This window comes from Zingiber officinale, chromosome 1B, assembly GCF_018446385.1.
Source record: "Zingiber officinale cultivar Zhangliang chromosome 1B, Zo_v1.1, whole genome shotgun sequence".
In the NCBI taxonomy this organism is placed as follows: domain Eukaryota; kingdom Viridiplantae; phylum Streptophyta; class Magnoliopsida; order Zingiberales; family Zingiberaceae; genus Zingiber; species Zingiber officinale.
The window spans coordinates 160,627,017-160,640,429 of record NC_055986.1 but is presented as its reverse complement, the minus strand read 5'-3'; the positions used below and the strand labels follow the sequence as shown (position 1 = coordinate 160,640,429).

Here is a 13,413-nt window from a genome sequence, read left to right as displayed (position 1 = left end):
AAAATATGATGAGGGAGAAAGTATGATGAGAGAGAAAGTGTGTTGAGGAAAAAAAAAGGATGGAGTGTGACAACATAGATTGAGGAGAGAGAAAATGTGATGAGAGTGAAAGTGTGATGAGAAAAAAGAGAAAAGAGAGTGTGATGGGAGAGATTGAGAAGAGAGAAAGTATGATGAGAGAGAAAATATGATGAGAAAAAAAGAAAGAAGAGAGTGCGATGGAAAAGATTGAGGAGAGAGAAAGTATGATGAGAGAGAAAGTGTGTTGAGGAAAAAAAAGAGGGAGTGTGACAATAGATATTGAGGAGAGAGAAAGTGTGATGAGAAGAAAAGAGAGTGTGATGGGAGAGATTAAGGAGAGAGAAAGTATGATGAGAAAAAAAGAAGGAAGAGAGTGCGATGGAAAAGATTGAGGAGAGATAAAATGATGAGAGAGAAAATATGATGAGAGAGAGCAAGGAGAGAGAAGTGATATGAAAGAAAAAATAAATAAATATATTTTGATATTTGATATTAAGGGAAAAAAATTTAGTTTTAGGTTAAGGGTATTTTTGAAATAAGGAAATATTTTGATTGATGAAAATAGGGTAATGGCTCATTGAAGAGGAGGCATATGAGAATGAGTTATTATCCAATTTCAAGGAATCATTCCTTTATTTGTATTCCTATTCTTATAATCTAAACATTAACAATGACAATTAATGATTCTCATTTTCATTCCCCACTTCTATTCTCCTAAATCAAACGCCCCCTAAATATGTTGAGGCGATCTACTTGGGTCGAGCAAACCAAGTATACAGTTCATAGTGGAAGAAAATTTACAAGCATAACTGAAGTAAACACTTTTAATCTTTTTTATGTTAGTATTTTTCTCATAGATTAACCTACTATAACAAGTAGAACACAATGGTTAGAAGATTATAATTTGTGACCTAATTCAAACAAAACTGTCTAAATATTACATCAATAATCATTTCCCATAGCCTAAGTTTCTCTTTATGTTGTCGACCTTAGCAATCTTTTTAAAAGGATTATTTCTCGTGTGTTCCAGAGACTCGGAACTCTTTTCTTACTATCTCTAGTTGATTGATCTATCTTATCATGATATATATTTTTATTGACTAATGGATGGATCATTCATTAACTTTTCAATTTTCTCATTCCTCATATCAAACATTCACATTTGTTTCTAGCTTCTTCTATCCCCAACAAAGAAAAAAAATCTTGTATGTTATTTTGACGTGGCTCTCTCTAGTGGACTTTAGCCCATGCAAGTTCTAGTGCCGAGTTGCAACATAAAGTTCTCACCCATTACTTATCTATAACTAATTTATTGGGAAAAAAACCGTAAAAATGATCCAATATCTAATTTATTGGATTTATTCTCATGATCTACCGTCAAAGTCTTACATCATGTGAATATTAGAAATTGATTGCACATGAATGAATCTCCTTATTGGCCTTTCCTTTTAAACCCATTTGCCTGTTGCACCACCAACACTTGGCAAAACTAATTTAACACAAAAAAATAATTATTGATAAGCAAAGGATTCAAAAAAATCCACTCAAAACTCCAATCTACAAGTCATTATATATTAATCCTACATGCTTTGTTGGAATTCTCTATCATGCTTTAATTTGCGGCACTAAAACACTTTTAAAAGCAATCTTCATAATTAAGGCCTAATCGCATCATAAGTGGAGCACTAACCACACACCTAAATAATTGGCAACATAAAAATAATCATTCAAAAAGCGAAGAGGATCAAGTGGACTCACAGCACCTTCTTATCATCATATTTCCATTGCCCTATCACCTTTGTTATTTTACATTATCCCAACTCACAGATAAAGCAAAGTAATTACTTAATTACTCTCTAATTCTATCTAAATCTCTAGTTAATCCAAATTTGTTTCCAACTAAAAGCACCAGAAAAGCTAATAAATGCCACTTTGCTTTTGAATGATGATCCCTCCACAGTGTCAAAGGCCAAGCGAGATTCAGCCCCCAGACTATTGCCTCTTTCATACACTAATTATTATTCCAAAGGATTGCTTCCTTTGTGTTGATCCTGGGACGGATTAACAGTGACGCTGAGGATGAGCGTAGTCGTCTTTTACCAACGTAATACAGGATGATTTTATCTAGCAGGGTGAACAATCTGGAACGTTGGAGGATGAGACACAAGCTTTGCCGGTGAAAAAATATGTAGAACTGGATCGGTTACCTTCTCGATTAAGATAAGATTCATCATCAGCTTTTAGAATCCCATGTTTTTTTCTCAAATATTCGAATTTAACTTTGATTGGAAATTTCCTGAGAAAAAAAAATCAGTAATTAAGAAGAATTGCATGCAGAATTTCTGAAGAAAAGCCTCACAACCATGTAATCTGTATTACACAGAGATTTAATTTACAGGGATGGATCCATATTAAGCATGCATGAATTCGAGCTGTTACAGCAGAAACCTGGACCTTCGATGGTGTGTTCTTCTTCCCTCCTTAACTCAAAAGTGCAAACCTTCATCGTCCATCTACCACAGAGGACACAAACAGTAGGAGTCCCACGTCGTCGGCGAGTAGTCCTCGAGTCCCAGTCCGGCGATCGTGGCGGACGACAAAGTGTCGTCGCCCCAAATTTGATCCGCCAAGTCGCAATACTCGAAAGCTTCGTCATCAATCGTCGCGATAATGTTGTCGCAATCAGCGACGACGCTGGTACTCCCGTTCATCGGCTCACGAACGATCTCATCATAAGTCTGAGCCGCCGCAGCCGGAAGATGATCGGCGGTGATTCCGGATGACGAGGAGGAGGAGGAGGAGGAGGAGGAGGAGGATGTGGAGGAAGACAGAGAAATCGCCGCCTTCTTTTTCCGCTCTTGGGCTTTCTTCCTCGTGTGCGTTCTCCAATAGTTCTTGATTTCGTTATCCGTGCGGCCGGGGAGCTTGCGCGCGATCCGAGACCACCTGAAAAAATTCAGCAAAACAGAGTATCATATACATCTTCTTCCATTTTAGCTTAAACTTTTTGGAGTGGAACAGAGCCTTCAAACCTGTTGCCCCATCGGGAGTGGAGTTCGACGATGAGGCGCTCCTCCTGGGGCGTGATGCGGCCGCGCTTGAGGCCGGGGTGGAGGTAGTTGACCCATCGCAGGCGACAGCTCTTTCCGGTCCTGTTGAGACCTAAAACACGCAACGAGTCTAAAAACGGTTATGTCACAAGTTGGGCGGGTGGCCGGCCGGCGATGGCCGCCGTTGCATAATCCTACCTACTCTCCCCCCCTCAAACCTGAGACTTGGGCTATGAAATCCCAACGACGGTCACCGAATAACCCCACAAAGCATACCAGTTGTTGGTCTTCTTGCTCCGTCCAAGGGCCCTTTCGCATCGCCACCGCCACCGCCATCGCCATCGCCATCTATATATATATCGCCGCCCTCCGGCTGCTGGCTCAATCTCTTCCGCCTCTTCTTCCTCTATCGCCGCCGCCGCCGACCTCTCTGACTTCGATCTCTTCTTCTGAAAGAGCTGCGAGCTTTTAGAGCGTAAATAGTTTGCCGATCTTTGTGGCGCGACGAGGCCCATTTATAGGTAGTAGAACAGCCCTGCCTGGTGACGTCACCTGAGGTATGTTGGCATGGGCTTGTCACGTGCCACGGACCTCCATTCTTCCTCATTTCAATTAATTAATAAAAACACCTTTTTTTCTTTTTTAAAAAAAACCTACAGTAGGAAGAAGCATTTATGGTCGTCACATTTTTGTCTTCATGGTGAATATTAAGAAGCAAAAGTGAAGGAATATGTGAAATCTCTTAACCATTGTTAATTTACTATTTTTTTTTGTGTATATATATATATATAAAATGATTGGTAAAATGGAATCCAAATGGGTGAAAAGGAGGAATGGATTCTTGATAGGAAATCACCTTCAACATTGTGCTCGCTATATGTGTGGCAAAGTCTGATCAGTGATGTCGATGGCAAAGTGCTTTATCGGTATAAAGGTGTTGCGTGGGGGGTTTTGGGTTGTGACGAATGCGCATCGAGATTCGAGGCTGATGTTCCAAGATTTTAAATAGAAAGATAATTTCAATTTGTTTGTTTATTTTTTTAAAAAAATTCTTATTCTATTTTTATTGAAATATAAGTATATTGAGTTAGGCGACTAGGCGAGACGAATCAAGTAGGATGGTCGATTAAATAGCATAGATAGGATAAGTAAAGGTCGAGGGGATGAGTTAAGTTGATTCAGTGTGATCATGCCTATCAATTAGATAATTAAATTCAATAAGAAAGTTGCTTGATCAATGAGATCGAGTTAGTGATCAAATTGAGAAGAAAAAAATTCTTAGGACTAGACAAACAGAATGATTAAGGCGGATAATGCAACTCGAGTCAGTTGAGTAAGCTAAGTTGATCTAGTCGAATTGAACTCGCCGTTCTTGATCATATACGACAAAGATAAATAGGTTAACAATTAACAAAAAGGAAACATTCCTGTTAAATCTTCAGTGCACATGTTCATATCATGACGTGGTCGTCCATAATGATGGTTGGAAGAGACGGATGGGAATTGTAATCCTACCAGTTCATCTCACCTCATGTCATCAGTATTTTCAGAAGGTACTTCAAGAGCATTTTCAGAAGATATTTCAAGAGAGTATTATATTTCTTTTAAATATTTTTTAAAGTTTTAATCTTCGGTGGAGATTAGGATACTATAAATTATCTGATAAATTTTTTTATCATTTATAAAATATTTAATTATAAAATTTAAAATATTTAAAGGGCCATATATTAATTATATATTTAATTAATGATGAAGATAGAAATGATAAATATCGAGGAGAAATATTTATTTTTATTTGGGTGCTAAAATAATAAAATTAATTATAAATTTAGTTAGTCTTATTGATTAGTCCTAGGATAATAGGCTCGATCTCATAGATTTTTTTTATCAACCACTAAGATAAATAAAGAAGCACGAGTGATGGACAGTTCAAAAGTCCAGCATCCGTTGATTACATGTTTCATTTAAAGAAAAAATTCATACAAATACATCATACTTGAGGATCAGACTATAGGTGCCTGAGTGACAATCTGGATGTTCTATCGTGACACCATAACACTGGGGATTAAAATGATAGACCCAGTTAGCCTCATTGACTAACTTTGGGTTGATTGATTAGCCGTGGGATGACCGACCTTTTCTTATGAAATTTCTCACCGGCTATCAGGATAAATCGGGAAGTATTCGTAGTCGATGATCAAGAAATCCAATATCCTTTGGTTGCACGTCCCATTTGTAAAAATATTTCTATAAATTTGATATAGCTGAGAATCGAACCGTAAATATTTGAATAATAACTTAGATATCTTATCATTGTACTATTGTCCTACGGGTGGAAACAACAAAGCTCCTGTGATTAAATTAGAATTTCAATGAGATTAACGGGATGATTTATAAAAGTGACTAAAATAAATAAAAATAAAAACAAGATAGTAATCGATCCACGTATCATAATAATGATGGTGATGTGGCAGCCAAAACGTGGAAGATTACGCCATCTTGTCACTTTTTCTTTTTGAATCTTTTGATAAATGCACAGTGAGTTGAGCCAGGTGGCGTATAAGTGCTGAAGAACCAAACTAGGATACATCACCGTGCACCAACTTGGCCACTTAATCAAGTGCACTCTTCCACATGCGCGCGGTAAATATGCTTTACACGCCTACAAAAGAGCAATGCCGAGTTCCCCTTAGAATTTACAGCAGAAGAATGGGGGATAAAAAATCTATATTATCTATCAATTGCGACTATCTCACGATCGTATTTCATACTAGGATTTCACCCCGGCCAAACATCCCATCTATTTGGCCTTTCATTAAACACATTCAACTTTACTCGAGTCACTTGAGCTCTTGTCCGATAAACTCTACTTCTATTTGTGGTCTCATTCTCATCGACAAATAGACACAGCCAAGCAACACTTGAGGAGAAATTGGGTTGTGGAGATGCATAATGGGATAAGATGGACGAAGCGAATTGGAAGCCCTTGATTGAAATTTGAAGGAGCTGGTCATGGCAAACAGGGTGAGGGGTGCAGATGGAAGTGGTGTCGTCGAGGGAGATCTAAGGTCAGGCTATGTTGTTGGTGAAGAGGAAGTGGGTTGCTCAGGAAAGGAGGGGAGAGATTGTGAAGCTAGCGACAAGAGATGGAAAGGTAAAGTGGCCATGGGAAAGGGGCCACCCCAACATTGATGGTGGAAGATGTTAGTTTACCAACGGAAGAGAAGAAAGCTATGGGAAAACATTTACATATTGTCACTTAAGCAAAAGGAAGTTAAGGAAGGACATGGTTGAGGGAGATAGGGCTGTAAACGAGTCGAGTCGAGTCGAGCCGAGCCGAGCCGAGCCGAGCCGAGCCGAGCTGAGTTTTGGAGTGTTCAAGTTTATTTGATAAGATAACTGAGCCAAGTCGAGCCGGGCTTAAAATGAACCAAGCTTTTGAAATGAGTGTTCAAGCTTGACTTGGTTTATTTTTTATGAGCTTGAGCTTGTTTGAAGCTTGGCTTGAGCTTGATTCATTTAGATGTTATCAAACTCTCAATTCAAGCTTGGCTTGAGCTTGGTTCGAGTTTGGCTTGAGCTTGGTTTATTTAGATGTTATCAAGCTCTCAATTCAAGCTTGTTTGATTGTTTGAAACTTTTAATTATTTGATTGATTATTAAGATTGATAATTTAAATTTATTTATTTATTTTATTTTATTATTTATTTAGCATATTGAAAAGAGTTTTATTAATAAATATGGTTCGTGAACATTGTTCACGAACGTTGTTCACGAACGTTGTAAATGAACGTTGTTCACGGAACGTTAACGAGTTGAACACATATGTGTTCAAGCTTGTTTGTTTAGCTTAACGAGCTGTTCAAGCTTGTTTATTTAATTAATCTTATGTATATTGAACGAACATAAACAAGTTCTTACCAAGCCGAATACCAAACTTGTTCACGAACGCTTGATTCATTTACAGCCTTAGAGGGAGACAAACTTGAGGCATGTGAGGGGATGAAAACAATTGGTGGCCGATCTCAATGCATTTACAATGAAGAACTACAAGAGGTATTAAGTATCAAAAAGAGCTGTAATTAATATTGAGGCTTTTTTTTCTCGCACTTATCGAACTACTAGAGAAGTATTTGTCAAAAGAAAAAGAGAAAGATGCGCCATCTCATTTCACGCAAAAACAGGATTAAAGATCATTGATGCCCCTCGTAGAGTCGACTTCATAGCCGTAACAAATAGTTCGAACACAAACATTTATGAAAAACTATGAGCTGATTCAGAGAGCACTTCTGAATTAGTAGACTGAACATCAATAAAGGTCAGGGAGTAGCTTTTAGATAAACACTGATTAATTTCATTCCCGTATGAAGTTTCCAAGTCAAACATTGATTCCATAAAAGAACTACAACTGCAGATGGATGATAAGTGATGCAACGTTGGTTGAGAGAGACAGGCCATGATTCACAAAATACGTATTGTATCCACCAGCTTATGCGGCTGCCACAGGGAGCATAGTGAAGTCTACTGCTACTGCCTCGCCTTCACATATTACAGATCCTGACCAGTGTCTTGTGATGGTGGAGGCCTGCAAAGCCATGACAGTTGACATGCATGCTCCATGATTTCCACTTTATTTGTTTTGGTGGTGGGGCTCCGAGTGATGGTGGTAGGACATTGTTTAAGGGGATGGCGTCTTGCAGCCTTTTCCTTGAAATTGCATGCATGAAAAGGGGTTAGTGGTCACTGGTCAGTATATCACAAGTGCAGGGCCATCTTTGGGAAAGTTAAAGTGTTAAATGAATCTCGCTTGTGAGTTCACGAGGGCTGGAATAGGACCGAAGACATACCTCAAGGCTTAGGAGAATGACTCAACTCAGAGGAGTAAGTTGTTATCTTCGAACGTAAGAATCTTAGTATTATTATGCAAAATTGAAAATGTTTTCTGATTACAGATATCTATGACTATGGCAGGTAGAAAAAAACTTCAAAATTCTCTTAAAGTGGGCATTTAATCATCTCTGTAAGACATTTCAACTTGTATTAATATACTCCTAGGGTATTAAAATAAGTCTCTTAGGGTGCGTTTGATTCAAATTATTATGTACAATGTTGATTATGTGATTATCAGATAATTACATAATCAATATTATGGGGAATAAAATATAACCAAATGTTGTTGGGTTCAATATAGGTAATGCAATAAAAACATATTTGTTTGAAGGTTTTAATGAATAACCGAGTTTAGTATTTTACTAGATTACCCTTATTAATGAATAACCTAGTTTAGTTACAAAACCAACTATAATAATAATAATATTATTATTATTATTAATCCTGTCCGCGCACTGAGTCGATGGAAACTGGGGACGTGGCGCTCCCTGCTGCTCCCCGTTGATTTCCGCAACGACGTAACTTTCGATGATCCTACAATAAAGTCGGGCCGGAAAGGGGTTCCCGACGACGACCCTCCGATGCTCAAGTCAGGCAACGACGAAGAAAGGAGACAGAGTAATTGTGACTACAGTGATGAGAATTCTGCATACCTCTGTCGAAGTTTGGGGTCCTTATAAAGGACCCCGGGGAGGCGCGGGCACGCTTCTTGATGCGTGCACGCTTTCCCCAAACATACCTCCAAATGAGTGTGTCAGAAAAGCATGTCTGACACCCTTCCGCAATCGTCCGAGCATATCCCTGACGTGACGGTGGAAACTTTCACCATACGATACTCTATCCGGTTCGGCTGCCGACCATGCTGCTTGTCGGCGGCAGGCGTCTCGAGGATGATGTTTACCAGTTGTCCCTTTAGTCCTTTTGCGTCTCTTGTCTGTTCCAGGGCCAGGTGGTCTTGCTGCTCGGCGCTCCTAGTACTCGGGTACGTGTATGTATTGGACCGAGCGAGAAGATCCTCGGTCCTATGCTCGGATGGGATCGCACCTCAGTGATATGTGCTTCGACCAAGCGACCTGTCCGCTCGGCCCATAAGCTCTTTTACCTTAAGCGCCGCAAGCTCGACTTTTGGTCGAGCTATATTTCGGTCGGCCTGGAGGACATACGGCCGACCGATCAGATGTTCTGTCTGTTCGGTAAGATCTTGGGGCCGCCCCTATTGACCTTTGACCCCCACGTGTCGTTGACCGCCGCCGACGTGGGTGTCCGTCCTTACCACCGAATCAATTATTATTATTATTATTTAAACTCTATTATATTTTACTATATTTTCATGTTTATTTATTTATATATATATATTTATTTTTTTATTTTGTTTTTTTATGGTTTTTAATTTTTTCTTTTTTATTTTTTAGGTTTTTTTTACATTTTTCTATTTTTTCTATTTTTTTAATGTTTTTTAACATTTTCTATTATTTTTTTACTTTTTTTAGGTTTTTTCTATTTTTATGTTTTTTTTGTATTTCTTTAATTTTTTAATGTTTTTTCTATTTTTTTTTACTTTTTAAATTTTTTTTTATTTTGTTTTTTAAATTTTTAATGCTTTTTTCTATTTTTTTTATTTTTTAATGTTTTTTTGTATTTTGTATTTTAATTTTTTAATGTTTTTTCTACTTTTAAAAGCTTTTTTACCATTTTTTATTTTTTAATGATTTTTTATTTTTTTTTACATTTTTTAAAAATTTTATTTATTTTTTTTATATTTTTCATTTTTTTTTCTTTACATTTTATTTTTTTTATATTTTTATTTTATCCGAGGATATTTTGGATAAAAAAATTCGATAATCCCGGAATAAAAAAATCTCAATTTTCCGATTCCTTGTTGCATACTCTTTTTACTAACGTGTCGAGCATAGAACATTACTCGGGAATCATCGATTACCTAAACTAAAGAAGATTTTTATTAATAACCTTAAATGGATAACTAAAATTAATAGATAATCCCCAACTAAATACACCATTAAAGTTAAGTCATTTCATCCTTGTGGTCTTTTAAAATTCTCTCTTAAAAGCAATCTCTGCTATGACTTCTAGAGTCATTTCTACTTGCATTAATATATTCCTTAGTGGTCAGGATGCGTAACTTTCTCATGAAAAAGCATGCATTCCAATTTTTTTTTTGGCGAGATTCTTTTGATTGTTTAATTTAAGCGATACAACCTTTCATTTATTCTAAACCCTAGAAAAGGAAGCAAAAATTGAGATAAAAGAAAGCACTATAAAGTCCACAAGCCAAACACAGTAAGTGAGGTATACTTTAAAAGCATGAAATGGCAAGCTGCAACATTAGTTTATAAGAAACAAATTTAAAGGAGAGCTAAATCTTAAGAGAACAATTGTCTCGTTTTAGTAAAGGTAGCATCCACCTTTCTTGCCCGTCAACTTTGTTACCAATAACTTGATCTTAACGTGAGCATTCAGTCAATATATCGCTTTAGAAGAGAGAAAAATAAGAAACAATAGCCCAAGATATCTTAAAGCATTGATGGAAAGTCATTATCTTTTAAAAATGGAAACAAGTTTCAAGTAATTCAACGGAGTAGAAACCCTAATGTAAAAGCATGAATGGGAACGATACATCACTCAAAATTTGACAAGGACTGAGAAAACACGAATTTCCATTTTTCCAAGTGCAGATAATACAGAACCGACCTAGTAGAAGAACCCAAGTACTTTTCCACCAGCATTCTTTCTCCTTGCTTCTTCGTGATCCATGATACCAGCAGATGTAGTCAGCACAATGTAACCAAACTGCATATTTCAGTTCAATATATGATAGTTTAGCACTCACTACACATCAATGGATCCAAAACTAGTAAGTGTATCCTAAAAGATCAAACTACAGTAACAACAGAGTTCACTGACAGATTAATAAAAGACTATCAAGAGTAAGAAACAGATGTAGCAAAACTTTTAAAACCTCAGACAAATCCAGTAGCTTTGATATGAAACACAGAAAGAGCTGAGTTTTATACAAAACACGTTGGTAAACCAAAGTGTACACTACTGTTACCATTATGATTTTGCATCAGGCTATCAGCTACAGTCTTTGTGGTAGTAACTTTTTTTAACTAATTTATTTTAACTTCTATATATTTGGTACTTAAAAAAATATAATTATAGTATAATGCCCTTGCTTGAGTTAATTAGTGGAATGGTTCATCCAATTGAATCATCAAATCAGTGGCCTTGCAACTTCATTGTGTTCTTATTCTGAGCAATAATATATAAGATATGAAGTAAGGGATAAAGCAGACTAAATTTACCTGCCGTGATGGAAGCAGCCTAGCAGTCCAAGACTCAATTTCTTTAACACCCACATCAAAACGAGGGCTAATAACCCCACATTTGTTCAACCTGCCATTCAACTCAACAACAATTTTACCAGCACGGTGATCATCAACATACTCAAACTCACCAATGTAGCCTGTAGAATCAGAATTTTTAAGAATCTTCAGAATGAGAGGCTAGAAGCAACAGAACAAAAATATTGTGAAAGCACTAACCATGCTTCTGCATGACAAGGAGAAACTTTATTATCACTTTTGAGGAGGGTCTGATCATGACCTGCCTCTTTCCGCGCTTCTCTGCATTGTACATGCTCTTGAGAGCATCATTTAGGACACTTACTTTCACCATCCTTATCAACTGTGCGGAAATACAAAAGAAGCACATTAGAAGATCAGAGATCAGAAACTATAGCAACAACCCAATGAGTAAGAAAAGAAGGGGCTGTTTAGAGGAAAAATCAATAAATTAAAGTATTCTAACACAAAAGTGGTAAATTTGAATTCTCCTAAATGAAATCTGCAAATTACAATAATTTAGCATAGATATAATAATAAAAACACATTTAATGGGCAAAAATAAAAGAACATATTAGTCATCACTCACGGGTGAGCCAGATTCTAGACAACTATTGGAATCTGAGATCTTTCATGCCCAAGTGCCTTCAAGTAACAAAAATAAGACGGCAGAAAGATTTTCTTAATGGGACCTTGCTTCCATTTCCTCTAGTAGAAATAAAGGGAAGGAAAGTCTATGAAATTTTTAAACCAACTTTCCTAAATTGTACTTCAATCCAATTTGGGTGGAAAAGTCATTGCACAAAGCTCAAATTTAACGTTTAAAAGCTTGAAATTATTATTTTCAAAGATATCTTTGACTTGTATTTTTTTTATTTTCAATAAAAAAAATTGAAATTCAAGTTCCTCTACCTATTTCCTTCTCTCTAATGAAATTCAAAAAAAATCTCTAAGGAAACTAAAACAAGGGAAAGCTCAATCCTTTTCCTATAGTTTTTGTCTACCCTTTTCTTTCTTATTTCCTTCAAATTCACAGGAAATAGGAGCTAAATAACCATCCATATTATGAGCTCAATCCAACCAAAAGGTAACAGAACCTGACTGTATCAAATAGACAATCATGGCTCAGTTCCAGTAATGCTTGTGACCTGTCATTGTTTCTACTTCCATTCCAAGCACAGCTAATTGGCCTCAATCCATCCAAAGGCAAAACCTTGGCCGGGAGCAAGCAGTCCCTTCACATAAGAGATCGCAATAACTTCCCAAAGTGTTCATGGGAAATTAAAGGAACTGCCATTTATCTCACCATTCCACCATTTAAAAGGGCAGGAAGAAAGACAACATAGACTGGAATCATCAATCAGGCTATCATGGCATCTAGGAAGAACCATCAAATTCCAGGTTTAGATTGACACCATGAAAACATGAATCAATCAGATAATAATCAATTAATCAACGTCAAAATCTACTTTTTCTTGAATTTGAAGGAAAAAATACCCAGTGATCAGAATAGATGGTGATATAATAATAGTAAATTGACCGAATTTTCAAAGAATTGCAACCATGTAATTCTTAACTAACTCATAAATTGAGAAACACTTTACAGATCTAGAAAGGAAATCTTTTCTCACATTCTTATTATGCCCTTCTTCATTACTAATTAGCTATAAGCATATCACAGTCTTGTGACTTATAATGCAATCCCAAATCGAAGGGAACAGCACGGTAAAGACGTTATCGAAACCCATTCCACAGATACAAACAAACAAATTAAATTCACGACAAGAATGACAAGGAAAAAGTTACAAGAATATAAAGGATATGAGGAACAGAGACCAATAGACAACTAACCAGACAAAAAGAAGCACAAGTAGAAATCAAAACAAGGGTACAATCAATATACAGCAGATCGAGTTCCTTTTAAGAGGAAATCTTAAGATCGGTATAATATAGAGATCAAACCTTGGCGAGAAAGGGCGCAGTCGACAGCGAGAGCACCAGACAAAACCCTACCTCGAAGAAGAACCGGGGCTGGTGTTCGTTTATATACACAAGCGCGATCCCATTCAATCATGAACGAACGGCTGATA

General features: G+C 36.9%; 2 protein-coding genes across 2 annotated transcripts; both read right to left on the bottom strand.

Annotated features, from left to right (window-relative positions):
• Window positions 1–2,360: 2,360 nt before the first annotated feature.
• LOC121986568 (transcription factor MYB48-like) lies at window positions 2,361–3,557 on the bottom strand. Its single transcript, XM_042540532.1, has 3 exons — window positions 3,290–3,557; window positions 3,054–3,183; window positions 2,361–2,967 (listed from the first exon to the last, which is right to left on the bottom strand). The coding sequence occupies exons 1-3, from the start codon at window positions 3,417–3,419 to the stop codon at window positions 2,535–2,537; spliced, it is 693 nt and encodes a 230-aa protein (XP_042396466.1). The 5' UTR covers window positions 3,420–3,557; the 3' UTR covers window positions 2,361–2,534.
• A 6,911-nt stretch (window positions 3,558–10,468) lies between these two features.
• LOC121986559 (40S ribosomal protein S15a-1-like) lies at window positions 10,469–13,413 on the bottom strand. The gene is made up of 4 exons (XM_042540526.1): window positions 13,286–13,413; window positions 11,525–11,666; window positions 11,285–11,445; window positions 10,469–10,769 (listed from the first exon to the last, which is right to left on the bottom strand). Exons 2-4 carry the CDS (start codon window positions 11,655–11,657, stop codon window positions 10,671–10,673), a joined length of 393 nt encoding a protein of 130 aa, XP_042396460.1. The 5' UTR covers window positions 11,658–11,666; window positions 13,286–13,413; the 3' UTR covers window positions 10,469–10,670.